Source organism: Hippocampus comes, unplaced genomic scaffold (assembly GCF_001891065.2).
Source record: "Hippocampus comes isolate QL1 unplaced genomic scaffold, H_comes_QL1_v1.1 scaffold343, whole genome shotgun sequence".
Lineage (NCBI taxonomy): Eukaryota > Metazoa > Chordata > Actinopteri > Syngnathiformes > Syngnathidae > Hippocampus > Hippocampus comes.
The window spans coordinates 175,579-201,569 of record NW_017805280.1 but is presented as its reverse complement, the minus strand read 5'-3'; the positions used below and the strand labels follow the sequence as shown (position 1 = coordinate 201,569).

Below are 25,991 nucleotides of genomic sequence, written 5' to 3'. Positions count from 1 at the left end.
CTTTGCACACTCCCTTCAATTTCCTGGAAGTCTCGATCCAGCTTCGACAGTGTCTCTAAATTTATGTTTTGTGTTCACCACACCGTTGAAGCTATTTACAGGTTACACGTCTCCCGCCACCCCCGTATTCCTCCTCTTTGCATTTGGCATATTGGCAGAGCTACAACCACATCACCACTCAGAGGAGGTGGTGTTGCAAAAAAGATTCCAATCGGCGCTTGATGGGAGAGGGGACAACGAACGGATTGTGGGTGAACTCAGACAATGAGTTTGTAGGCTATTTATGCTTTATTTACCCTGCATCTGCAATTTAAATTGCTAGATGTACAGTATATTCATTTAAATATACAGTATAACCATTTCGATTTCAAAGAAGTTGGCGTGGATATCTTTAAAACCAAGAGTTTATTGCCAAATTGATTCTTCACTGCAGGAGACCATAACAGACAGTCTGCTTCACTACAGTATGTGATCCATGTTTATGAGATCGGCCTGCGAGAATGCACTCGTAATGACCATATGTAATCAAACACTTCAATCCCCCAATCCACGAACGATGTGCAGTTGAAAATAGTCGTGCTCCCATGTGGCCCCTCATGACATCCATTGTGGACGAATCACGAATGTGAGTGGGAGCCCATCGCGGCTCAAAAGGCAGCAGAGAACTGAAGCTGCAAAGCTCGGAAAGCGTCAACAAACCACGGAAAGTTGCTGTGAGGGAGGCATTTTGTATTATTTCGTCTTCAGTGCTGCGTCGCATCATGCACAGACTTTATTTTTGGTGTGTTTGTTTTTTAAAAAAAAAATCACCTTTAACTTTTGTGCCCCTTTTCTTGTTGCTAGTACAGAAAACACGGCGCAAACTTATCGTACACCGACACATATTTGTCCAGAGGGGAGCCCCCACATCACCACCTTTCGTTCTCATCATTTCTCTGACTCCCCTCCTCCCTCTGCATATCTTTCACATGCTGTGCAGAGGCCAGATTGACACAGCAGTTTCAGCCCAGGCTACACGCAGGAGCGTGCTCAGTGGCGGGGTTATACAATCCGCCAAGGAGGACAATAACGGATTAAAAGGAAGGAATGATGAAAAAGCGGTGAAGAAGAAACAACTAAATGAGAGTGAAAGAAAGGAAGAAGGAAAAGAGAAAGTCATGCACCAGACAACAAGTCGCTGTGGACAGTGCAAAGTGGGGATGTGAGTTTCAATCAAAGGGAAACTGAATCCAAACAGAGAAAACAGCAATCAGCCTGAAAGGTAAGTTTATCTTTTTAGTCAGTTTCTCATGCTCGATTCAAATGGATTAATTTTGTTATATTTTGTTATATTATCTGTTCAAATGAACGAAATGGTCCACTTCAATCGAAAGATCAACAGTTGTACTATAGTGCAATATATATAAATAAACAAACAGCAAATATACTGCTTGCACTGGTTGCAAGTAGATGAAAATTGTAGTTGCACTGTCTCAAATATTAGGGTAAACATTTTTTTTAGGGGTAGTCTCGAAAAAAAACAAAACTGCTGGGCAAAGTATGACCGGGTCACTTTATGTTCGCAGGAGTAAGCAGAGAGAGGTGATCGCACAGGAGGATGGTAAAATAAAAATGATGCAGATACGTCAAGATCAGCTGTTGTTGTCGCCGTGCACCTGTCAATCAATTTAAAACTCAAATCATTTTTCAGGTTCCATCATTTAGCTTTTGATCCTTCTAAGCCAAGAGGCAGACTGTCATCCGTGGCCAAATTAAAGTCAACATGCAGAACTGCGCCACATCCACCTATCCTTTATCTTCCTGTCAGCAACTCCCAGCCGCGACACAAAAATGTCATTTTGAGCGGTTGACATTCAATGTTTATCTCATCAGATGACAAAAATAAAACATCTTAAAACAAAACAAGGGATCATACTCACCAAAGATGCTGATTTATCCAGAGACAAAATCAACTCTCCTTTCTTTTGCTCCAGCCTGTAATCTCGCTGCAGCCCTCATCCGGGCTGCTCCGAGTGTGCGAAGTTCGTTAATCCACCAGCTCGCAATATTTTTCCTGAAAAGTCGGCTTTGAAAATGAATTTTGAATCATATCTGACAGTCATCCGCCAAGCTGACGCCGGCGACTGTGGCCAGCTGACCCGATACCAGGTCAACTTTTCGAACACATGCTGTAGTTTAAGGCTACTACATTTTGCTCAAACAATCCGAGGAGTGTAGCTCTAAAATGATTATCTTTGCTCATCAGAGGCCAGAAGATTTCGGCCGAACCGCGCTCACAGGCAACAATGTTTTATTTTTTTTGAGAAAGCATTAATCATTTCATTATCGCCGCATGTACAGTCGTCCTAATAGATGACTCCGGTAATTGAATCAAATGCATCTGAGATGGAAATGACGGAGGATGGAGTGAGAACGCGTCTCAGGGGCGGGCTGTGGAACCCACACTGCATTTGCCATTTCTTTTTGTGGCAGATGCAAGACTTTATTGCCAAATTGATTCTTCACTGGCGACTGTAACAGTCAGTCAATAATTTCTGTGAACTTTTTTGTTTGTTATTCCCTCCAAAAGGGCTCAAATAATAATAACAAAAGAACACGAGACTAAATGTGCCTTATTCCTTCTTGTTATATGACGGGATTTTTCAAAAATGCTTTCTTCACATTGCGGTGTCATGGCACAATCTGATATATTGCGTCCGCCGTGATCCTCGTGACAAGATAATCCCATCTCAGATGTCTGTAAAACACGGCCGAGTCAAATAAGGATTAAGTCGAAATCCACATTTCTATATCGACAATACGACACAGATGATACAAGACTCCCCCGTGGACAAAATCCGATTAGGTTGAAGAAATATCTCACAAGTTGCAAATATGTCCTGATTGATGTCATTCTGGCTGGTGATTTTATTAATTTTTTTCCACTTCCAAAGTGGTCCCACTTATGACAGACTGTTTGCGCTCCTTTGCTTCTGTTCTTGTGTAGCGGTCTTCTCCGAGGCCCGAGCATTGCCTGCCTGCTGGACGCCTGATCTGTGGGAGTAATCAGACCGGCCTCCCACCAAAACCTCAAATGAGGGATTATTGTTGCCATGGGAACAAGTAGGTCCCACAGGTGATATGGAGGCAGGCTTCTGTGTGGGACTGTTTGAATGGTCTCTCCGACGGGTTCCGTTTGCCGATAGATGAACCTCATCATTAACGGTCGAACAATCAGTGCATCTTCTTTCGACCACGCGACAATTCTCTTCTCTCTATTCGTCATCTCGACGATTCTTTTTTCGGGGGGAGGGGTGGGGGGGGCGTTGTTAATTGGACCCTTAAACGGTGTGAGTCAGGACCAGCTCAGGGATATTTCCAGCAAGCAGATCCTCACAAAGGTTAAGGCCATCCTGTACTGTCCTACACAGAGTTCTCCTCCTCATCCTGCAGCCGCACGAGCATCTGTTACGACAACAAGAGCATGTCATATCTTGATCATGAGATATTGTTCTATGTATGCGTATCTCCGCTATCAGTGGACTGCATCTCTCTCTCTCTCGCTCTCTCCCTTTCTCTTTTTTTTGTTCTTTAATTGGTTCCTAATTCAATTCCCCGCAATGGAATGAATTATTCACAGGGGTAGAGATGACTCTTCTGGACTCAATTAAGATCCATGAATCTGGATGGAATGATTAAACTGAAGAAAATATGAAGTGGGTCTGTGAGGCGTGTCGCTAAAATTTCTCATTCATTTCTGCAGAATAATATTTGTGAGGTCAAACGTGAGCCATGTCGCCTCGCAACCTCTTTTGTGTTTCATCCCGAAAAGGTGTTTGATGGGGTCAACGAGTTTCGCACGAAACTCATCCAAGCAGGCCTCGATGAACCTCGCTTTGCCTCAAACCGCCGCCACCTTGTCGGAAGAATCCCTTTGTCGGCGCGCATCTCGTATCTGCATGTTGGCTCCAAACAGACTGCGACCGACTCAGATTCATACACACACAGTTTATAATCTCATAATCTGCCATGACGCTAATCCCTCTCATGAAGCTCACCTTTCTCAAACGGTAATCCATTTACAGGAGAGACATCTTGAGACGTCAGCGAAGGAATTTTAGTTCGGGTATCCGAGAACCGGTATCACCAAAAATACATTTCTAAATCAAAAGACATAGTTAAGTTTTCCCCCTTCCAGAGTCGAACGCACTTTCCCAGCCTCCTCTCCTGTGACTTCACCGCTCCATTGTCAATAAATGAATTAAGGCAATCTTGAAGTCCTCCAGGTCTTCTCTGTTCTCCTTAAAAACCCACCAAAGTGGAAACATTGACACAATCCAGGTCATGTAAGCCAGAAACGGTCAGATGTTTAAGGCATCACATATAGGAAAACCGCCACAGGTTCTCCTGGCAGCGCTCTCTCGCCTCTTTTCACGCTTTGAACAAGACAAACGCTGGCAGGATCCGTTTGTGGACCTGCTTGTTGACTCACACTGAAAGACTCACGGTTTGGGTTTGAAAAGAGACTGTATATTGTTTGTGACACCAGTCCCGGAACCTTTCTGACCCACCCCCTATTGATGACCTCAATTGTAAGATTCGGGATCCTCCTCCATGTCCGCACGTGGCTAACAAACATGATTCCGAAAGGTCAATTGTGACTCGTCCATTTTCCGTGACATCTTCGTTTGCCTCCCAGGTACAGCATCGTGTCAAACAACATACCGGACGAGGAGCGTCTAAAGATCTGCGCCTTGGATCTCAATAACGGTCACACTTCCTCTGACGTGCGCTCACACTCAGCCTGTGGCACGGAATTAGACAGCAGCAGCAGGAGGAGGAGGCGGCGGCGGCGGCGGTCAGGAGCCTCCGGCGCTGCTGTCCCCGGCGCACGGGGACAAGGAGGGATGAGCAACTACAACGGGAGGGTTCTGACAAGGGGCTCGAGCCAGGTTCGCAGCCGCTTTGTCAAGAAGAACGGCCAATGTAATGTGGTCTTCACTAACATGGAGGAAAAGAGGCAGCGCTACCTGGCCGACATCTTCACCACCTGCGTGGACATCCGCTGGAGATACCTGCTGTTCCTATTCTGCGCCAGCTTCATCATCTCCTGGTTGTTCTTCGGCATCATCTTTTACAGCGTCTCCCTCTCCCACGGGGACTTTGAGGAGCGCCTCGCGGTCAAGGGCGAAGGGCTAGCGACGAGCGGGCCGCGGTCACCCAACTCGGCACGCGCGACGGCAGGCCAGGCCAAAAGGATGCCTTGCATCCTCCACGTCCAGGGATTTGTTGGCGCCCTCTTGTTTTCCATGGAGACGCAGACCACCATCGGCTACGGCTGGCGCTGCGTGACCGAAGAGTGCCCCTTGGCCGTCATCACGGTGGTCGTTCAATCCATCGTGGGCTGCATCATTGACTCCTTCATGATCGGCACCATTATGGCCAAGATGGCGCGCCCAAAGAAACGAAACCAGACACTCTTGTTCTCCAAAAACGCCGTCATCGCCCTTCGCGATGGCAAGCTCTGCCTCATGTGGAGGGTGGGGAACCTGCGTAAGAGCCACATCGTGGAAGCTCACGTCCGGGCGCAGCTTATACGCTCCTACGTCACGGCGGAAGGAGAATTCGTCCCGCTGGAGCAGATTGACCTCAACGTGGGCTACGACGAAGGCACGGACAGGTTGTTTCTCGTCTCGCCGCTGGTGATCGTCCACGAGATAGACGAAGACAGCCCCTTGTACGCCGTGAGCCGAATTGATCTGGAGACGGATGAATTTGAGATTGTTGTGATCCTCGAGGGAATGGTGGAGGCCACCGCCATGACCACCCAGTTCCGCAGCTCTTACCTTTCCAGGGAGATCTTCTGGGGCCACAGGTTCGAGCCTGTCATCTACGAGGACCGCAACTGCTACAAGGTCGACTACGCACGCTTCGACAAGACTTACGAGGTGCCGTCGACGCCCCACTTCAGCGCCAAAGAGCTCGAGCGGACCGTGAGTCGGGCGTCCTCTGTGGTTTCGCCCATCTCGGCGTGCAGGTCTTCAAAAAGCTTGATCCCATGTTCGGTCAGTACCTTCTGCTATGAGAACGAGGTCGCGCTGAGCTGCGGGGAAGAAGAAGAAGAAGAAGAAGATGACATCTTTGACTCTTCTCACCTCGTCGTGAAGGAAAGAGCGGAGGAGAGAAGGACTTCGGTCGACTTCCAGAACATGTTTCAGGACACGGCCACCATGACATCGGGGAGCCACAATGTCATGTGTGTTCTCGACATGGACAATAACCAGATAGAGTTTGACATCCTACAGGCGGCCATTCCGCTTGATCCAGTGACGTATAAGAACGAGCCAGAGATTTGAAGACGTACACTTAATACCGTCTTGCAGTTTGGCATTTGGTATACAGCGGAGAAATCATCAAAATATATCACTGAAGGTTGACCAAAGTGAAAGTGTGCAATGTTGCTTATGGCGGTTTTATTCTCTTTTTAAGTTTTCTGCAATGTTGAACTTGTAATCACTTTGCACTTACTCATTTATTCTTTTTTTTTTTTTTTTTTTTAAACGTGTGTCTGGTGCAAATGTGCATCTGGGCGAAATCGTACACTGGAAAAAAAAATCTTGCTTCCATTGCGTTTACTTAATTCGGACACGTGCGTTGGTTGCGCATTATTCAAATGTATTAAACTAACCTACATCATTTGAATATTTTGGAGGTAAGAGTAGAATTTTAATCATGTGAGACTGAAAGTAAGTACTCTTTTTTTTTTTACGCTTCACTCACTGACAACTAACATTACATTCACTTGAAAAAGTATTGTTGTTTATTTTGGTAGTGCCGAAGTAGGTTAAAAAAAAATTTCCACGTGCAAATCGAAACACACGCACACACACACACATACACACACACACACACACGCACACACACGCACACACACGCACACAAGATGTGCATGTTTTGAGTGTTTTCAATTTCAACATTCATTGGGGTGAGAAGAAGAGAAATGGTACATACCCAGTGTAATGTGTTTTCTTCCCAGCTTTCTACATTTTCCAAACACACACAAATAATTTATTTTAAATGTAATAGGCATTTTTATTTAAAAAAACACACTGCACTTTAATATTTAATGTTGAACTTAAATGTCAGAAATAAATCTTTGAATCGTTTTTGCTGTTGTATTCTGTGCCACTAGATGGCAGTGCAGCTATTTCAAGTGCACGAAAACCACCACCAAGCTCCCGGCAGGCCTTTGGCAAGATCTCACAGCGAAGTCAACAAAAGCTGATAATAAAATCCTGTCTTTGGTGAACTCAAACACAAAAATGTTACAACATCAAAAAAAAAAACATCGGCTGGAGAAGGTGGAATCAGTGTCCAAATCTACAATCAAGAAACTTGAAAAGGGTTCTTCAATATGTCAATCACCTTCGTGTAACAGCCGGATGAGACACTGCTCGAACCCGAGGTCAACTTGCATCAGAATGACAGCGAAAGCAAATCGATAGCGAAAGAAAGGTACAGCCGTGATCCAAAGCACACCGCATCACGCCAAGGCGGCGTTAGGCCATCGACACGTATGACTGAAAACGCCACAGGCTCAACCCTGCGTCGAATGGCAGACGTGACTGTTGAAATGAAACATGAGGGTGCATTGCGATTACGTGCACGTGAACAACATCATCGGATGCGGACTGCGGTAAGAACTCTCACGTTTATCGAACGGAGGCGAACGCAGTCGGTCTGTTCGATCCCAAACGGCAAAAGAGAGGAGGACCAAACGACTCCTTTTGGCCTGGTGGGTCCGGAAGGGCGGAGCTCGATTCCATCTTGTGACGCACGCAGAAACTCAAAAGGCCCCAGCCCCAACATGGATCCTGGCCTAAACACTCAACAGAGGTGCTGCGGTATTAAACATTCATCCCATTGAAAATCATTCGAGCTGGTTTTCAGTTCTGTCCGTCACTGACGGACTCTGCCGCTCCTTTCTACTTCCTATTGCTGTGCATTTTGAAGTGGTTTGTTTCCATCAGGATCTCAATGTAATCAGCATCTTTCAAAATCGGGGGTCGGTTTTGACTTGGCACCAAGTCTCCCGTCACATCAAACCATTGCGGTTCCCATGCACCGGCACCAAGCTGGACATTTGAGTCTCATGAGGACAGGAAGTGCAAATCTACTGGCCACACACACACACACACACACACACACACGCACACACACACACACACACACACACACACACACACACAAGAACGGTGAGAACAAGGGAGGAAAGTGGCGAGCTGTGCAGGAACCGGCCTGGAGGCGATCGGCTTTTCATTAACGGGTCACCGAGTGAATGAGAGTCATGGGTGGAATCGTGAAATGGGAGAAGCCGGGTCACGACGGTAAAGGTTCTGATGCATGTTTGGGGGGGGGGGGGGGGGGGGGGGGGGGGCTCCCACGGGCTCCGTATTGTGCATTGTCTATGAAGAGAGCAACCGAGGCCCAACACTGAGTCTTTGTGCCGGACATTTAACTGCCTGTATGCATGCTAATTATGGGATATTTGTCTGTGCATACGTGTGTGAGTGTGTGTGCGCGACAACGGTTTTCCGCGGTCAAGGAAGTCCACCCTCTTTCTCCTGGGACTTGCACTTCTCCCATGTGAAATAGATAAACAATACATTGCCTGTTTCGGATGTCGGACGTCAGACAGAATCCCTCCATCATTTTTCAGGACCCGCCCCTCACCCCAAAAAAAAGAAAAAAAGACGTTTGTTGAGCAATGACCATGACATGGTCACAGAGCGCAAACCATTTTGAACACTTTAGTTTTTGTATTTGTATTTGTTTTTGTAATTTGTGAAAATAACAGACCCATGTGGGGACGGACCAATCATGCTCATCTGTGTGGGGAAAAAAAAAAAAAAAAAAAGACTGACCAAATTTGGACATAGGAGGTTTCCACCTGATGCCAGCATAATGCGTTTGTCATTCATGTTTGTTTCCGGATTGATAATAATCGAGCGATGGTCTACAAAGTCTTCAGTTTTCAGACACGACAAGCGGTATGTTAGCCACACCATATGCGAGCTTCGAAAAAGGAGTCCAAATAAATGGATTTTGTGCGTGTGGCTTTTAAGCATCAATTTATGAGAATTTTAGATTTTGAACTGGAATCTGTTGCGATTCTTGGTAAAAATTGATGTGCGTGTGTGTTGATGTCAGTCTGAAGAAGCAGCTGTGGGCCCCGCATTTGAACTCCGGCTCACATGGGCAAAGCGAGGCAGGGCCGCAGGGTGAGAACGCGATGGGAGAGGGAAGCGCTAGCTGACTAATTTACCGTCTCCTTCTGCTCTTTCATCTCCCCCTTCTCAGTTTCCAACAACAAACTCTTTCATTCAGGCATCTTTGCGGGCAGCCGCCCGCAGACCCTCGAGACCCCCCGTCCATTCACTCTGGTTTATTCAATGTTCCATGAAAAACTCATGATTAGAAAGTGACTTTTTCTTTTTTTTTTTCCATACAGATTCTTTTCTATATCTTGTCTTGAGATGCGTCTTTTGACTTTCTGTTCTCGACAGAATAATGAACCTGTAACAAGAAATAATCTTCACAATGTCTCATGAAGTCAAGCCAGGACACAGAATTTCAGTTCCTTCAATGCAAAAATGCTCCAACGATAGTCAACACACCACACACGCTCGATTCAAAGAAGCTTTTTTGCAAGTGTCCGAACTGCGCCTGAGACTCACACACAACCTGACGCCCGGTTCGGAATCCTACGGCGGTTTCTGAGATCGTCATTCCAATGAAACCTTTTTTGCAAGGCCGATGGTTGCCGCGCATCCAAAACAACGAGCAGTTCGACAAGATGCAGAAAGGTCCCCACAAAGCACACCCTTTGTTTGCAGCTAAATTCTTGCGGTTCACTTTCTGAATGTTTCGGCAAATGACTCAATCTGCGTCCTTCGCCCTCCACCCGATTCGCAATTTTCAGTTAACGCCCTCATCTTACAGAGACGCCATCGCCTGCGTGCATTATGCATCCGTGCAGAGATGGAAAAGATACGAAAGTGGCAGATGTAAGATTGTGGGACTGACTGTTGGCGGATATAAAAGGCGGCGTTTGTAATTCTCTTGCTCCAGCTGCAGCAATGTTCTCGTCCGCCGTCAAAGCGTGCGAAGCTTTTCACTTGTCTCGACGCTAAACATGCTCTCATCCAAATGTGCTCGTTGCCAAATGGCCTGGGGGTGATTTGATTTCGACCGTTTATTGATGACGGCCTTTTTTAGTTTTGGGAAGTGCAGCGACAAATCGGGCTTCTTTCCACTGGTCAGGGAATTTTTCAGGCCCTGAGGCGACGGCCACACCTTCCTCGGTCATTCTTCTGCATTTCAAAGCTGATTTTAATAACCGAGAAGAAAACTGGCAATTAAAACATTTATTTGAGAGAGTCACTACGTTTCACCGGTTGTTCCCAAAAAATTCCCCTGGGAAAGTACCGGAGGAAAAGCGCAGGTTCTCCGCCTCTGTAACATTCACATTTCAAAGTCGCGATTTCATGCGGTTCATTTTCCATTTGGCGATTTTGCTTACAACCAACATCTTTACACCGTAAACGTCATGACAACGACCAGATTATTCCCACAAAACTGTGAAAAGGCCTTCGTTACAACGAATCCAGGGAAGCTAATTGCCGCCGTGGCCTTGCTTAGAAACGAAATATACAGCGCGAGATTCCCCTCCGTTGCTTAGCAATGATACAGATCGGCTCGTACATGGTGGCACTTCCGGTGGCACGGCGCACGTGGTCTGAAGCAAATCTGTCTGTGAAGCCTGAAATTGCCCGTTACTTTGGAAAGGGAGTCTCCCAGACGAAGCTCAGCCGACACTACGAAGCGGCAAAGTCGACGATTTCGACAATCATCCGTACTGGCACCAAAATCACGGCAGAGTTCGAGGCCGACAGACAAGTCCTGAACTAGAGAAAGCAGCGCGGAGCGAAAGTTGGCACCTATTCGGCGGCCAGTAAAGCTTAAAAAAAAAAAATTCCAAGCTACAAAACATATGAGCAGAAATCTAGGCAACTCCCACATAACTTCAGACAACATGCAGTCGTTTTCACTTGGAATAAAGCAGAGCATATGTCTTAAAAGTTGACTGTATTTGTCTTCTAACCCCTCAAATTTTTTCTTTTTTAATGAGATGAGCCTTGCAAATGCGCTTCTTGGAAGTGGAGCACGGGGTTGCATGGGTTGGCTGCAAAAATGCCACTGCAACCTGCTTGGAGGCATTTGGAGTGCGGACTTGAGCCAAAGTGAAGATTGTTTAGACCTAAACTGAACTGGAAGGCAACGCAAATCACCCTTGTACGCTTTAACACGCCATGAAGGAAAAACATCAGACAAGCCCTGGGCATCAAAAAAAGGGAGCTTTTAGAGCTCAGGGTTGCAATTTCGCAAGAGAGCACGGCCAGAGGGAGCATGACAGACACAAAACTGGCCCCAAAAAAGAAAGACTCATGTGTACTCACTGTATACATCATTATACACTCAAGCATCTTGTGTAATTATAGACATAATGAGATCTGATGGACAAGCGGTTTGCTGACGAATGATGGGAAAGTTTAAAAAAAAAAAAAAAAAAAAAACGGACGTATTATAAGAATATGCTCATATTCGGCTTTTCAAAAGCCTGAACTAAAAAAAAAAAAAAAAAAAAAACAGTGCCAACATGTTTTGTCACTAAAACGATGACGTATCGTAACATTCCCGTTGGTACATAATGTACTTTATTTGAGTTCAAAGCATGAAAACACGAGATTGAGTGACCACAGAAAACTATTCAAAATCAGCCACCAAGAGCAGAACGTTCGCTTTGAACAAAGAACCCAAATGTCGCTGAGAAAATGGATTAATATCGCGCTGTAAATAGACAAACTCAGGTATGTAAAAGGCAGTTTTTAAATTGCCTTTTTATTTATTATGGGGCGGGGGGATATTCAAAACTACCTGCCCCTGTGTGAAAAGAGCTGCTTGAACCACCCTCAGCAAAAACAACTCAAATCAAGCGTTTTCGATAACATCGCATCTCTGTGGAGAGATTTTCGCCCTCTCCTCCTTGCAGAATTGCTTTCATTCAGCAACACTGAAGGGGTTTTGAGCATTTTTAAGGTCATGACTCGGCATTTAAAAAGGGTTCCATTCCGGAATTTGACCAGGGCATTTCAACCACCCACCCCCAACCCTCCTTTTTTTTTTTTTTATACACTCGGAAGTGTACTTGCTGGTGTGCTTTGAACTGTTGTCCTGCTGCGTTTCAGCTTGAGGTTCATAAACTCAGAAGCTGAATATTCTCCCTCAGGATTTTCTGGTTAAGAGCAAAATGTATGGTTCCATCAATCACAGTAAGTTGTCCAGGTCATGAAAAAGCAATGCAGCCCCAGTCCATCACACTCCCACCATGTTTGTTTGCGAGTATGATGCTCTTTTTCAGACATGCTGTTACATTTATGCCGGATTTCACGAGATGCGCACCTTCCAAAAAAGTTCAAATTTCATCTTGTCAGCCCAAAGAATATTCCCCCCAAAAATCTTGGGAACCATTCAGATGTTGGTGGTGGTGGTGGCTTTTCCTATTTTGCTCTGGTAAATATAAGACGTATCTTTATATTCTCTTTGCTCAGCAGTGGTTATGAACACTCACCTAAATAGAGGCTTGCAGTTCTTTTGAAGTATTCCTAGGTTCCTTTTTTTTTTTCCTGAGACCTCCGGGGTGAGTCGTCGCCGTGCCCTTGGGGTTATTTCTGTAGGCTGGCCACTCGTGGCAAGCTTCGGCACTGTTCCATGCTTTCTCAATTTATGGATAATGACTCGCACTGCGGTTTGTGGAGCCCATCGGGCGTGTAACTCTGGACTGAGCCAAATTTTCGACGCAAACCCCACCCCCAGTTTTAGTTGAAATCTAGTCAATGAGTGAATTTTATTTCGGCCTTTACAATGCTTGCTGACAATCCGAATGGTGCAACTTTCTGTGGACCGTTCGACTTGTGGAATATATGAGAATTTGGGGAGTGAGGCGGGGGTGGGAACAAAAAACAAAATTTTCCATCCTTTTTTCATATTGCATGAAATTGTATTCATGACCTATGTAATCAGATTAAAGTGCAGCCTACTTTGCTTCATCAAAAATATCAATTTCCCAGGTCATTTTATCATGCATTTACACATTTGATTTCCACAGGACGCATAAGGCAATTTGTTAGAATGGTCCATAACTTTTGAAGGATGTGTATTTTCACTTCATCCTACGATAAATTAATTTGGATGAGCAACAGAAAGCATTGTGATTGGTAAAATTAGGAATGGTTCACAAATGATCAAAATGTTTATTGAAGGTCACGATAAAAGCAGAAGGCAGATGCATTGAGCGCTAGTTCTAAATTTGTGAATGTCACCGAGTGATTAATTGTGGGATGCTCAACAAAGAAAAAGTTGTGGAGGCAAATAATCAAATGTTTTTCTTATTGATTGACCTCCATGAAATTGAATTTGTAAGAGTGAATATAAAAATGTTTGAATAAAGACACTGCCGTACACAACAACTAAATAAAAACATTTATTTATTCGCTTGAAGGACACATCAGCGGAGTGTGTCCGCAATTGAAAGAGCCACAGGCCGGCAAACTCAAGCCGAGAGCACAAAACTACCCTGCCCCGCCTTACTTGGATCATTTTTTTGGGCCTGATGTCAATTGGCCAAGCAGCATCTTGATTTTTGCCTTCTCACGTGCGCCGATTTGCTTTTCGACCCGTTTTATTTGTCGGACTTCTTTTTGATCACATGTTTAGATTTCACCTGCGATATTATACGAATAATAAAGGGGGAAAAAAGGAAGCACAGGAAGGACAAGGTCAAGTTTTGGATTCCTGTTATCAACAATTAAAGACAAAAAAAAAAAAAAAAAGTGTGACATTTTTGGGGCACAGAGCGTCGCATGCCGAGGACAGGGGATGTCTTTGTTGGCAAAGAACAGCGCCTGCGTTTGTATCCAAAAAGTCTCCAGCCTCTCCTTCCTCCTTTCTTCACATGGACTGAAACGGTTTGCTTGAAACACGTGCTGTGGTGCAGCTCCCAGCCGAAAAGACATGCACCCCTAACAACTCAGTCGAGAGACTCATTGTGCGACCTTTGATATTACATTTGGAATGACAACATACGACAAGCATTGCATGCATTCAAACCCTCAATATTTTATACAGTTGGACCTTTGCATACTCGTGGTTCGGCACCCGCAGATTCCCCTACTTGTAGATTTTTTTTTCCAGTATTACTTTTTTTGTAGTTGGGGTGAAAACACTTACTGTAATTTGTTACTGTTTGTTCTCCATGATTTCTTTGGTTTAAAAAGCGTGTTTGGGGCCACGATACACCTCACTGAGCTGGGCGTTCCGTCACACCGACTTGCTGTGCCCCTTGGCTCATCTCGCAATTTGGTGACAAAAAGTCAACAAAATTTATACTCGCTAAAAGGAGCTTGATTGCGCAGCACAGGTGGTGTAGCGAGATTTTGATGTCTCGTAATCCCTCGCTAAACTGGAAAAAAAAAACGGTTTAATCTTTGTTTTTATTCAATACAGTACTGTATTGTAGATGTAATAATTATAATAAATAAAGATGACAACTTCACGGATTTCACCTATCACGCGTTCTTTTTGGAACGTAACCCCCGCGATAAACGAGGGGTTGCTGTATTTGATCGAGGTGCAGGTCAAACAGATTCAGCGTGGACTTTTGTGGTGGTTGTCACGTATTTCATTCATAAATATGACACCAAGGATGTAGTCAACAACATCTTGAAAAATATGTGGCTTCATAGTTTAGTAAGGATGCAATTTTGGAGTTCGAGCGGTCGTTTAATTATGTAGAATCCATATGCTTAGTGCTGTGGTGAAATAATACAATATGCGTATGTAAACATGGAAACAATAATCACACGTGAATGGGAGCAAGTCCCCGAACACGATGCGTAAAGTGCCTTGTCCATTTTACGCACGAGTTAGATTTCATTTGTTTCAAGAGCTTTGTCCAATTCAAGACTGGGAGGGAGAGAGAATAATTTGAGGCCAATCCTATTCCCGTTCGAGTTGCTGTTCCTTTAAGGCTTGTCCTCCCTCGTTTTCCTTTTTTTTTTTTTTTAAACCTCTCTGGCCACTTACAAGGAGCCCTTTAAGGCCCGTCGCAGTCACACAGAGCTTGCATTCATCGCCAGGCACAGCGACCGAGGTGGCTGGGCAAAGCCTGCAGTGTCACCGTGGAAAGGAACTGAAGCATTCTCCTGCACAAGACACCTTCAACCTTTCCTCAGTACTGAAGTAAGACGCTCGGCATTTTCATCCTACTGCTGCTCTGCCTGCTTGCTCCCGTTTCATCTTTTGGCAATTTGAATGCATCACTCTGAATTGAACATGCCACTGGCTGACACATCACGCCTGCCTGCCGATTACATCATTTTAACTGGTTCACAAGTGGATTACCTTTATACCCCCGTGACAGCATTGTATAAGTTATATTTTGGTTCTTTTATATTGAACGAAATTCGGTGTGGAGTTCTGATGGCAATACTTATGATCGAAAAGTAATTATTAACAGTTTGTGTAGTAAATTGCATTCAACGTTTTCTCCTTTATTTGTTTTCAGGTCATTGGTAGTATCCAAGTAAATATTTGCTATTGTAATTTAAGGGGAAAAAAACCCCCACACACATTAGGGGCAAATTATAGGCAAATCAAGGGCAGGTAATGAGTTCATATTTATGAAATTCATTTTGTGCACTGAAAAAAAAATGTACAGTAATTAAGTGTGCTTTGTAAACTGTTAGATAATCAAGTTATATAAGAAATAGTACACATGTGGTTTAGTTGAAGAGGAGAAAATGACAAGCACTGTTTTAATATACATTCATATTTCAGTCAGGCACAAATGCTACAAACTAGAATTTTGGAGCAATACGGATGTACAGTATTTTTTTGTAGCTTGAGCGCAGACTATTTGGAGGGGTAAAGCAGAAAAAGATATCCTCAAGGAGCCTCATTCAAGTTTAAAATAAGTGACACACACAAGAAGCACAGGGAGCAAAATGTCAGTACGAAAAGTATTTTGGTAGCCTTACAATGGAAAGTTGCGGGAGTTGTATGCAAAAGGGTGGGGCAGGCACAACACCAGCATTTTTTTCCCCTTCCATGGCTAAGAAAGGCTTGACCGATATGTGGTGGGGGGTGCGAGGGGTTGAGAATTGTATTTATTTTTTGTCAGGACTTCACTTTCTTGATATGTTTTCTCATTTTTTGAAGAAAAGTACGATACACACTCATGGTGCGCGGTAGAGACATGGTATGAATTTGCCCGAAGGTAGAGCTTTGCACCAAACCGTCCAATCGCAGTCATTAATTATGTGTTTGTATTCCCTTCCGTGTGCACTGCTCAGTATGATAGAAATGCCCAAATGGCATGGCCACATCACATCAATGTTTTCACCTGGTCTGATTGGGAGAATTCCTGTTGCACATTATTTTGAAGCCTCTGTACCGAACAACAACTGATGCTCCTTCAGGAGTTGGACCGGGTTCATTTTTCCAATCATCCTCTTATTCTTTACCCCCCTGGGAGATTTTGAGGGGAAAACATAGGCCTTTTTTTTTTTTAATTACAAAGCAATCCATTGCTGAGATGGACTACAAGCTAACTCTAACCTAAAGCGTTTTCGGAATTTCACTCTGACGCCTCGGCACTACTCTGAGAGTGGGTGTGTTCGGAGCGGTAGAGTGCGTTCCGCTCTCATTAATTTCCGAACGCACCGTGTCCCCATTCGTCTTCGAGTGCCTAGCGTCGTTTTGGTGCACTCTGAATAGCCGAACGACAAATTTGAGCCACGCTCTAAGTTGCCAAACACTCGCAGTGAACAAGTGCGCACTCTGGAATTATTTCCAACTGTGCCGCTTATGCACAAGTAACTGAAAGACTCACACCGCCCCTCCCTACACTCACAAACAGACAACGAGTACAGGAATTGTATTGGATCAGGATGGCTACTTGTCAAGCTTTTTATTTATATATTTTAAAACTTAAATAAATATAGAAAAAAAATTATTGACTGCTGGGGGGGCTCGACAGATTTCTGACGGGGCCATAGCCCCGACCTAGATCCGGTGTAGTGCTGTGCATGGGGTGGGGCATCGCTGAAACTTCCAGCTAAACCATTAAAAAAAAAAAAAAAAAACAGACAGTTAAATTGGCAACCTCTTATAATGTGGGCTCCAGCTCAAATTTTGCCGCAACTTACCCTGACAAGGTGGCAAACAAACCACGTATTTGTAAGTTGCTGATTCACGGCACATTAGCTGATGCGAGTGTAAAGTGAGACAGGGTGTTGACTTAATGGACAAAACAAGGACACATTTTGCCGCCTCTAATGGCCGTGGTCTTGTGCAACAAGCGCCCTGTGTCAAATCACACCGTGCGCTGTGGGGTTTATATTTCCACAGCTAGGCCATGTTTATCCAAGAAGCGCCGTGTAAATCCAAGGTCTGTGCTATTGCGGCCTCACATCATTCCAACACTTTCTCTCCTGGGAGCTTAGACTAACTGCCAAATCTTTAACAGCAGTGGCTTATTTTTGTGCGGTTGTGTGGGTGATGCGTACACAAAGCAGCGGCATGTAACCATTTTTCTTTTTTTTTAGTTACTTGCGACGAACAGATTCATTATTGATCTTTTCATTTGGACAGGATCAGCATACAGGCATGGAAGGGAATTAAGCTACAAAAGAGTCATTCCATTCCACTTTCCTTTTTTTTTTTATACAATACCTCCACTTTTCAATGCATGTAAATAAAAAAAGAGCCAGTATTCTAACCTAATCATTGCCCCATGGGCAACTCAAGGATCCACTCCCGCTCAACCAGTGGACATGTCGCACTCCCGATATCTCAATTTTCCACCAATCCAATATTAAGCCTTTTGGAATAACCAGAATTCTCACTTGTGTGGGAAAAGTCAGAACAGACGTCAAAAACAAATCACATCAAGTATTGCACAACACTTTATACCACATACACAGTAATGCAAATGTCAGTCTGAAGGGGAAAAAAAAAAGTGACCACTGCCGGAGAGACCATCACCACATACACAGTAATGCAAATGTCAGTCTGAAGGAGAAAAAAAAAAGTGACCACTGCCGGACCACAGAGACCATAAAGTTAGAAGAGAAAGGAGTGGGGAAGCATGTGAAGTCTTTGTTGTCCATCCATTTTCAATAGCGCTTGTCCTCGTGAGGCTCAAGGGTGTGAATGGATGATAAAACGGGGAAAGTAGACACTAGACTTCGGGCTGAGGTTTCTTGGCTCCGTTGGCTTTCTTGCTTGAACCCAGCAACTGGAACGTAGTTCTTTTGACTGAATCACTCCATCCCTTTTGTGTACGGATTATCCTGCAGGGTGTGGGCTCGTTGGAGCCCATCACAGATGACCCGAGGCGAAAGGCCCCGGGCACACCCCGGGCTAGTGAACAAGAGCCCTCTTTCTTTTATATTGCGTAGTTTCACAAATATTAGCTTGGAGAAACGGATGCCAATCAAATGATCTCAATCCTCAGTGATCCATGTTGTTCATTTGCAGAACCAATCATTTACGGTACACTCTTTAATTCGAATCTTACGTTTAAATTGTTTGAAAACCTTTTCCCCACCCCCACATCTGAAGTTGTGCCGTTTCAGGTCCCGCCTGTTGACTTTTCATCGCGGGAGCTACAGAGGAGAGCGACACGGGGAAGTCATCGGATAGGGGGGCGAGTTTGGTGCACACCGCTGTGCTTTAGCAGGTAAACTGGGGTCTAAGGTGCGCACTCAGCCGCCTATGATACCAACCACACGGATGGAAAGAACTTTGATGTTCAACCCTCACAGAGTTTTACAACGGAGGCTGAGAGTAGAGACAGATTGGCAGTTTATATTATAATTCGACAGCGGTCCGAGGTGACGATCAAACACGCCAAAAGTAATCTGCCCATCAGCGCTTCAGAGTAGGGACCAACAGCGGGCAGGCAACAGGTAGAGTTTTAAGGAAAAAAATAAATAAATTTAAAAAAAAAATCAAGCATCCTCATGAAGATGTCCAGAGAGGAGCAAAGCTCGTCAGATGTTGAGCTCAGTCCCGGCGTGTCGGACGACAGCCGCTCCCGATCACCGGGTCAGTCATCCGGTGCCGGCGGGGACGAGTCGCCCCTCCATAGGCAACAGCTGCTGGCGGTTCTGGATGACGGCGCCAGGGGCCAGCCCCTTGGTAAATCCGACGACGAGGACGAGCGCTTCCCGGCGGGGATCCGTAAGGCGGTCAGTCAGGTGCTCAACTGCTACGACTGGACACTGGTGCCCATGCCCGTGCGTGTCAACAATGGCAACAAGAGCAAGCCGCACGTCAAGAGACCGATGAACGCCTTCATGGTGTGGGCGCAGGCGGCGCGTAGGAAACTGGCCGATCAACACCCGCACCTGCACAACGCCGAGCTCAGCAAGACCCTGGGGAAGCTTTGGAGGTGAGGAGGGGGGGGGGGGAACTCTCGTCGTCACCGATCATATCTTGAACGTTCTGTTTCATCAAAAGGCCTGCGAAGGTTCGGTTTGGGCTCTTGGGGCGGCCCCAGAGTGAAAGAGAATGGATCATGTGGTAGGACGTTTATGGATGGAAAGTTGAAAGTACATTTGCAGAGTGCGCTCCACATTCTCGGAGGGAAGTTTGGCTTCTACAGGTCGGGACCGTAAACCTTTCGCATTGAGTCCAAACAGTCAAAAATGATCTGGTGTTGTTCCAGAGGCGCATCTATCGGCTACTTATTGGCAATGCATCAAAAAATTGCATTCCTTTTATTTAAAACTGCTTTTTGTACACCCCCCCCCAATTTTTTTTTTTTTTTTTTTCATCAACCGAGAATGAGAATGAATGCTTTATTACCCTCACATGAACCTCTTGAATCCTGGAAGGTTTAACATCCGTTTGACCATGCGCTAAGCGTTTGGAAAATAATTAGATGAAGAGCAGCCCTTTTGTTTGAGCTTTACTGGTTAATTGGCAGATGCAGTGAAGGGTCGGGGGTTTCTCATAATTTTTCTGACAGCAGTACTTTACAAGGAGCCGTTGTATCCATTTCTTGGGTTCTTGCAGTATAACATTCGATAGCACCGAGCTCTGACTTCATACGCCGTTTATTGAACGCCACGAATTTCTTTATTCGCATCGAGATGGCCTTAAGTAACCGCTTTCTACAAACGAGATCCACAACCTTTTTTTCCCTCCCCCCTCTCCCCTCCTTCATCCAAGGCTTCTTAATGAGAGCGATAAGCGACCCTTCATCGAAGAGGCAGAGAGGTTGAGAAAGCAGCACAAGAAGGACTACCCCGACTACAAATACCAGCCTCGACGCCGCAAGAACGGAAAGACCGGTTCCGGGTCAGGGAGTGACGCGGAAGGCCATTTGGAGGGTGAGATCAGGCATAGACAATCCATCTACAAGGGCCTCCATCTGGATGTGGTCCACACTGGGGGAGCTGGGTTCCCTCTGGCAGATGAGCATCACCCTCATGCTGCAGGTGGGCCACCGGCTCCCTTGACCCACCTCACCAGTACGCCCTTGACAATATTCGTGGTTGAGAATGCGTATCTTGTTGCAGACCGACTCGGTGGCGAAAGCGGGGCGGCCTTATAACGTGGTCTCCTCTTCTGTGTGCTCAGGTCACGGCCACAGTCCTCCGACACCACCCACCACACCCAAGACAGAACTTCAGTCTGGGAGGGCGGGGGAAGGAAAGAGGGAGGCTTTGGGCCACGGGGTCTCCCGTGGCCCAATGGAAGCGGAGGGTAGTTCAGGTGCGGCAGGGTCCGGAAAGCCTCACATCGACTTTGGCAATGTGGACGTCGGTGAGATAAGCAACGACGTGATGGCCACCATGGAGCCTTTTGATGTCAATGAGTTTGACCAGTACCTTCCCCCTAATGGCCATCCAGGGATCGGGCAGAGTGCCGGGTCAGGAGCAGCGACGCCCATAACTACCGCATCTCAATACACCTACGGCATCTCCTCCGCTCTGGCGGCGGCCAGCGGACACTCCGCCGCCTGGCTCTCCAAGCAGCCGCCGCCGCCGCAACACCACCACCACGGCTCCCCCGTGAGCTCAGACACGTCCAAGGCCCAGATCAAGAGCGAGGCCGGCGGCGCCGGCGCTCACTTTTCAGAGTTGGCCACGGCCGGTTCCCACGTCACTTACAGCCCTCTAAGCCTCCCTCACTACAGCGCCGCCTTCCCGTCACTGGCAGCCAGGGCTCAATTTGCCGAGTACGCCGACCAGCAGGGCTCCGGGTCGTATTATGCTCACTCCAGCCAGGCGACGGGCTTGTACTCTGCCTTCTCTTACATGGGGCCCACCCAGAGGCCCCTGTACACCGCAATCGGCGACCCGTCCGGTGTGTCGCAGTCGCACAGCCCCACGCACTGGGAGCAGCCCGTCTACACCACGCTGTCGCGGCCATGACAGATAACGAGACCAGAGGGCGCTGGTGCCGGTCCAGCCCCCACGCCCGACCCGACGAGCAGCAGTGGTTTTGGTGAAAGCGGTCTGGGCGGAGGGGAGCGGGCTGGCACCGGGGGAGCCGGCCGGGGAGACAGGAGGGAAGAAACCCTGCACTGTTCTTGCCCGGAGGCGGAAATGATGTCGGAGGTGAAGCCCGAGTTTGGAGCGTGGTGGTGCTTTTAAAAAGCATTTGCCGATCATTTGGTGCACACCGTCCGTCTTGTGGTGGGATAAATGAGGACTTTGGCACAACACTGAAGTTCGACAGCACCAAAATGGACATGGCTCCAAACGACTTAGATTAGATCAAGGACGACGTCCCTGCCAGGATGGCGGCTCCCTGCGTGCTTGTGAGCAAGTAGAATCGGGTTAGGATGATTCGCTCGAAGAAAGAACAAACTCTAAAGCTACAAAAGAATGAATGGGGATCAAACCCTGACCACTCATTCAATGTATCGGTTTGTTTTATGGAGGAGAGCCCGAGAGTTTTGCTGGCCCGTTCACATCTCAGGCACAATTTTGAAATATACCGCAATTGATTTTCAAGGCACAAATTTGTTCGCGTTTATCTCGCTGTGTTCACGTTTCTTTGTATTTTTTTTTTTTTTTGAGATACAATGAATATGCATGTAGGAGAGGTTGCCACGAAGAAGGATTCCCTCACCATTGCTTGCTTATTAAAAACCAACTACACACAAGATCATTGGAAAAATCACCAAAGTTTTGAGACCATCAACAAATGACTCTAAAAATTTGATCCAATGCGACATTCCAAGCCGTCTTACATTCTTACCTAAACAACACAGAATTGCAAATTGGTACTTAAAATGCCATATCAAAAAGATTTTTTGCTTTACTCTGACACCCGTGAATGATTTTAGTCAGTAGAACCTTTGTGGAAAGGAAATAAATAAAAAGACAGCCAGTGATTTGTACTTTCCCCAAGATATCCCGAAACACATTGAGCATCCTTGTCATCATTTTGCATAATAATTCTGTTCGGCCAAAATGTGAGTTCCACGGTGACCTGTCACGATTGTGCACAATTTAAGATCAACGGCAACTTTCACAAAACGGCGGCGCGGGACCACCGAACGACTTGAAGAAAAGATGCATTTTCATGAAGCGTCACATTTCATCGCCGCTGTGCCTTATCTCTTCATTCGTGCTTGTTACGCATTCAATTCCAAAAGTAACACATTGTATTAGCCGAGCGTCATTTCCTTGAATATTCCTTATGAATTTACAAAGCATGCATTTCATATCTGTCACCATCGCTCATATTTACTTTTTATCTCCACTTGCTCTTTGTTTAAAAAGCTAGAAAACATATGCGATGGCTTTGTCTCACATATACTCACTTTAAATATCCTTTTTTTTTTTTTAATCCAATTGCATGCGGCTTTGCTCTTCTTTAAATATTGTGTAAGCATCTGTACCGATGTTTTATTCATATACTGTGTATGAAAATGCTGTCATCATCTTCTGTACTTTTTATTTACCTTTGTTGTTACTCGACAGTCGATAACGTCCCCCGTCGTGTGCGATGGCTGCTTGCGCAGCGACAGACAGCAGGAGTGAAAGCTGAAACACGAGAAGATGATCATTTGCACTCATTTCAAATAAAATAAAAAAACGTTGCCTTACTCCAATTCGAATTCTTTTCGTGTTGTCTTTCGCGCCAGTGAAACACATTCGTGTGCGGGACTCAAACTCATTCCACGTGGCCTGTTTAAAGCACATGTCTACTTCTTGTTTCTTGCCAAATGGATTTGTTCTTTTCATTTGGGCAGAAAATCAGGACCAAAATTGCTCGTTTTCTTCACTTTAATCACCCAAGCATGTAAATTGGCCAAATCCCCTTTCTCCACATAAATTGGATAATAGTCGTTGGCCGATCCTAAAAATATTCGAGCACTGTTTTTCATGACTTGTGATGTCAAGTTAAATTTGGTTGTCGATAATACACACAATGACGCTCAAATCCAGAGGCAATTCTGTCTAAAGGCTAAATGCGATGAGGTCAATCTACATTCACGGTTTGTAACGGCCCTCCGATAGAAACTACAATCAAAGGTCAAAATGAGTCGCCCACCCCGTGCATGAGAACATAATGAAAGCCACGACATTGTGTGAAATTCGATGCCGACCTTGAACATTGCACACAAATTACAAGCTACAGATTTCAGCCCTTATTTAGAACGTTGTTATTGTCACTACTTATTAAATTCAGGTGATGGCACGTTGAAAGAGGACCCCGCAGCCAGCGCCTGATTGAGACACAAACTATCAAAGTGAAGGCCAGTATTGTTCGGTTCACTCTAAACTAAATAATATTTTAGGAGTCCAAAGATGCAGGGTCAGACAAAGTGCGATTGCAAAAAAAAAATGCATGGAAGAAAGTGTTTACTTGCCAATTAAATAGAACACAGACTATTGGCAAAACGGAATGTCACAAATTCAATGACATGAAAACAATCAAGAACAGAGAGAAAAAACAAAATACTCACAAACAAGAAAACGAGAGCGATGATGAATTGTATCGTGAGGCCTAGAAAAAACGACTTGACGCACAACAGCAAGCGAGGTCAAGAATTCGACAAAGAGAAGCGACCTCGGCTTGAGGAGGAAATGCGGCACAGGTGCGCCTGCTGGAGGGAAACGCCCTCCACTCCAGCTGGAGCTGAAACACAAATCAAGGCAGAACATGACAAATATGAGCCTGGATGAGAAGCTTTTTCGTGGATCAATCATTTTATCAGCCTTCTTACGCAACACATGGCAACTAGAACACACCACTAAAGTCTCTGTCGAGATAATTGCTCATGACTTTATATTGATGATAAACCAAAGCCAACATCAGGTGGAGGTCTGGTGTATATTTTTTGGGGGGTTGTTTTCATGGATGTTTGGATGCATTTTTATGTAAGTGCCGGGTTAAGATTGACTCCTAATTCCTTCTATTTAATCGGCCGGGTAAAGACAAAGCAGGCCATTGAAGGGGAACTGGGGGGGTTTTTTTTAAAAAAAAAAGCGCGCCCTAAAGGGGGGGGTGGGGGGGGGGGGGGAGCAATGAGGGGAGCCCTTCCCCATAGCTGCCTGGCCTGAAGCTTCACCAGGATACAAAGAGACTCTCATACTCCCCCAGCATCGCCCCAACACCCCTCCCGCTCGACCCCACTTGTGCCGTCATCTCATCTGCTGCATTTGCCACCCTTGATGAAAGAAATGTTGGCACCCTAACGAGATTAAAAACTTTCCCAAATCGAGAATGTTTACCAGGGAAAGCACGAGCAGTTAATGTTGACTGTAAAGGCCGATTTGATTAATTAAAGCGGGGAACTGTAAAAGCACAAAAATCTCACCCACCACAATGCACGAGGCAAATGAGGTGCGTCAGAAAATTTCCAGGACTACAAACGAAAATGACAAACTTTGGAGTTTTTTCCCCTGTGCTGCGGGCCAGCCCATCAATCAGCCCGTCGACTAAGATATCGCGTGGGATTGTAGCAGGAGGTTTGTTGCCGTTTCATGGTGACATTGTGACGATGCCCAGCATCCCTCAGTTCCTGGGCGAAAAAATATCATTGTGCTGGAGTAACTTTCTTGCTCACCTGACTTGATGAAGTCCTGGAGAACTTTTCTGACACATCTCATCGATCCGAATGGTTGTGTTTGTTTATCCCTCACCGAAAGACAAAGTAGCCCCGAAAGGCTTCAATCTGACTTGTATGAGCAACTTCGATGTCTGTATTAGATAAAGCAACGTCATACCGTGATTATCAAACCTATTGAGATCGAGATCATTTAAAAATGACACAAGATAGACCAATGAAGCCATTGTGAATTCGGCAAAAAAAAGAAAAATTAAAATTGTCTTTAAGATTAGCTTTCATTGTATCCACCTCCCACCCCCACCCCCCATGCATGTGACCATGCCAGGCTGTCCTCTGCCTCTCAGCGTAGGTTCCACCTCACCCCGTGACTGTAATGAGAACGACCGCGATCGAAAACTGATCAATGCCTTCGCTTCATCTCTGTTGACCCACTTTAGCCACACATAATATTCACGGACACCTGATGATATTGTTGATTCGTTATCAAAAGAGTACTTGTTTGTGCCATGCTTGTACAAACTTTGCAGCGCGCAAGCTGAGACTCCGTCAAAGCGCAGTCATGTTGCTGCTCATGCTAATCACGTTTAGCGGGACCTCAAGCCAAACGACAGCAACAGTCGTACGGTTTGGAGAGCCGCCGTGAGAAACGCCTTCAACCCAAGAACTCATCAGAACGTCAACATCAATGACGAACACCATCGAGCGGGTCGTCCCGTCAGACGACAGTAGCAAATCTTAGGAGACGGACACTCGGTTTATTTGTTGAATTTCATCGTGAGCGGGAAAAGAG

General features: G+C 45.6%; 2 protein-coding genes and 1 long non-coding RNA gene across 7 annotated transcripts; 2 read left to right on the top strand and 1 right to left on the bottom strand.

The window, feature by feature from the left end:
• The first annotated feature begins 648 nt into the window (after positions 1-648).
• Positions 649-6,393, top strand: kcnj4 (potassium inwardly rectifying channel subfamily J member 4). Its single transcript, XM_019871005.1, has 3 exons — positions 649-1,265; positions 2,987-3,102; positions 4,679-6,393. The coding sequence occupies exons 2-3, from the start codon at positions 3,074-3,076 to the stop codon at positions 6,333-6,335; spliced, it is 1,686 nt and encodes a 561-aa protein (XP_019726564.1). The 5' UTR covers positions 649-1,265; positions 2,987-3,073; the 3' UTR covers positions 6,336-6,393.
• On the bottom strand, positions 1,381-24,591 carry LOC109516451 (uncharacterized). 2 transcript variants are annotated; one of them, XR_002168340.1, is made up of 4 exons: positions 24,095-24,591; positions 23,087-23,168; positions 5,925-6,082; positions 1,381-2,737 (listed from the first exon to the last, which is right to left on the bottom strand). It is a non-coding gene; the product is annotated as an uncharacterized LOC109516451 (long non-coding RNA). The 2 variants fall into 2 exon arrangements; XR_002168339.1 differs by lacking the exon at positions 24,095-24,591 and having other exon boundaries at positions 23,087-23,321.
• On the top strand, positions 15,211-22,964 carry sox10 (SRY-box transcription factor 10). Of its 4 annotated transcripts, XM_019871008.1 has the most exons (5): positions 15,211-15,339; positions 18,738-19,555; positions 20,338-20,639; positions 20,749-20,934; positions 21,022-22,964. In XM_019871008.1, the coding sequence occupies exons 2-5, from the start codon at positions 19,125-19,127 to the stop codon at positions 21,543-21,545; spliced, it is 1,443 nt and encodes a 480-aa protein (XP_019726567.1). In that variant the 5' UTR covers positions 15,211-15,339; positions 18,738-19,124; the 3' UTR covers positions 21,546-22,964. The 4 variants fall into 4 exon arrangements, with proteins under 4 accessions (XP_019726567.1, XP_019726565.1, XP_019726568.1 ...); XM_019871006.1 differs by having other exon boundaries at positions 20,749-22,964; XM_019871009.1 differs by having other exon boundaries at positions 15,212-15,339; positions 20,338-20,498; positions 20,749-22,964.
• Positions 24,592-25,991: the final 1,400 nt, after the last annotated feature.

Bases quoted from the DNA above. Each gene is read 5' to 3' on its own strand.
- kcnj4 (XM_019871005.1), top strand. From the start codon at position 3,074: ATGAGGGATTATTGTTGCCATGGGAACAA. The intron at 3,103-4,678 runs GTAGGTCCCACA...TTTGCCTCCCAG, and splicing joins TATTGTTGCCATGGGAACAA to GTACAGCATCGTGTCAAACA.
- sox10 (XM_019871006.1), top strand. From the start codon at position 19,125: ATGAAGATGTCCAGAGAGGAGCAAAGCTCGTCAGATGTTGAGCTCAGT. The intron at 19,556-20,337 runs GTGAGGAGGGGG...CCTTCATCCAAG, and splicing joins ACCCTGGGGAAGCTTTGGAG to GCTTCTTAATGAGAGCGATA. The intron at 20,640-20,748 runs GTACGCCCTTGA...CTGTGTGCTCAG, and splicing joins TCCCTTGACCCACCTCACCA to GTCACGGCCACAGTCCTCCG.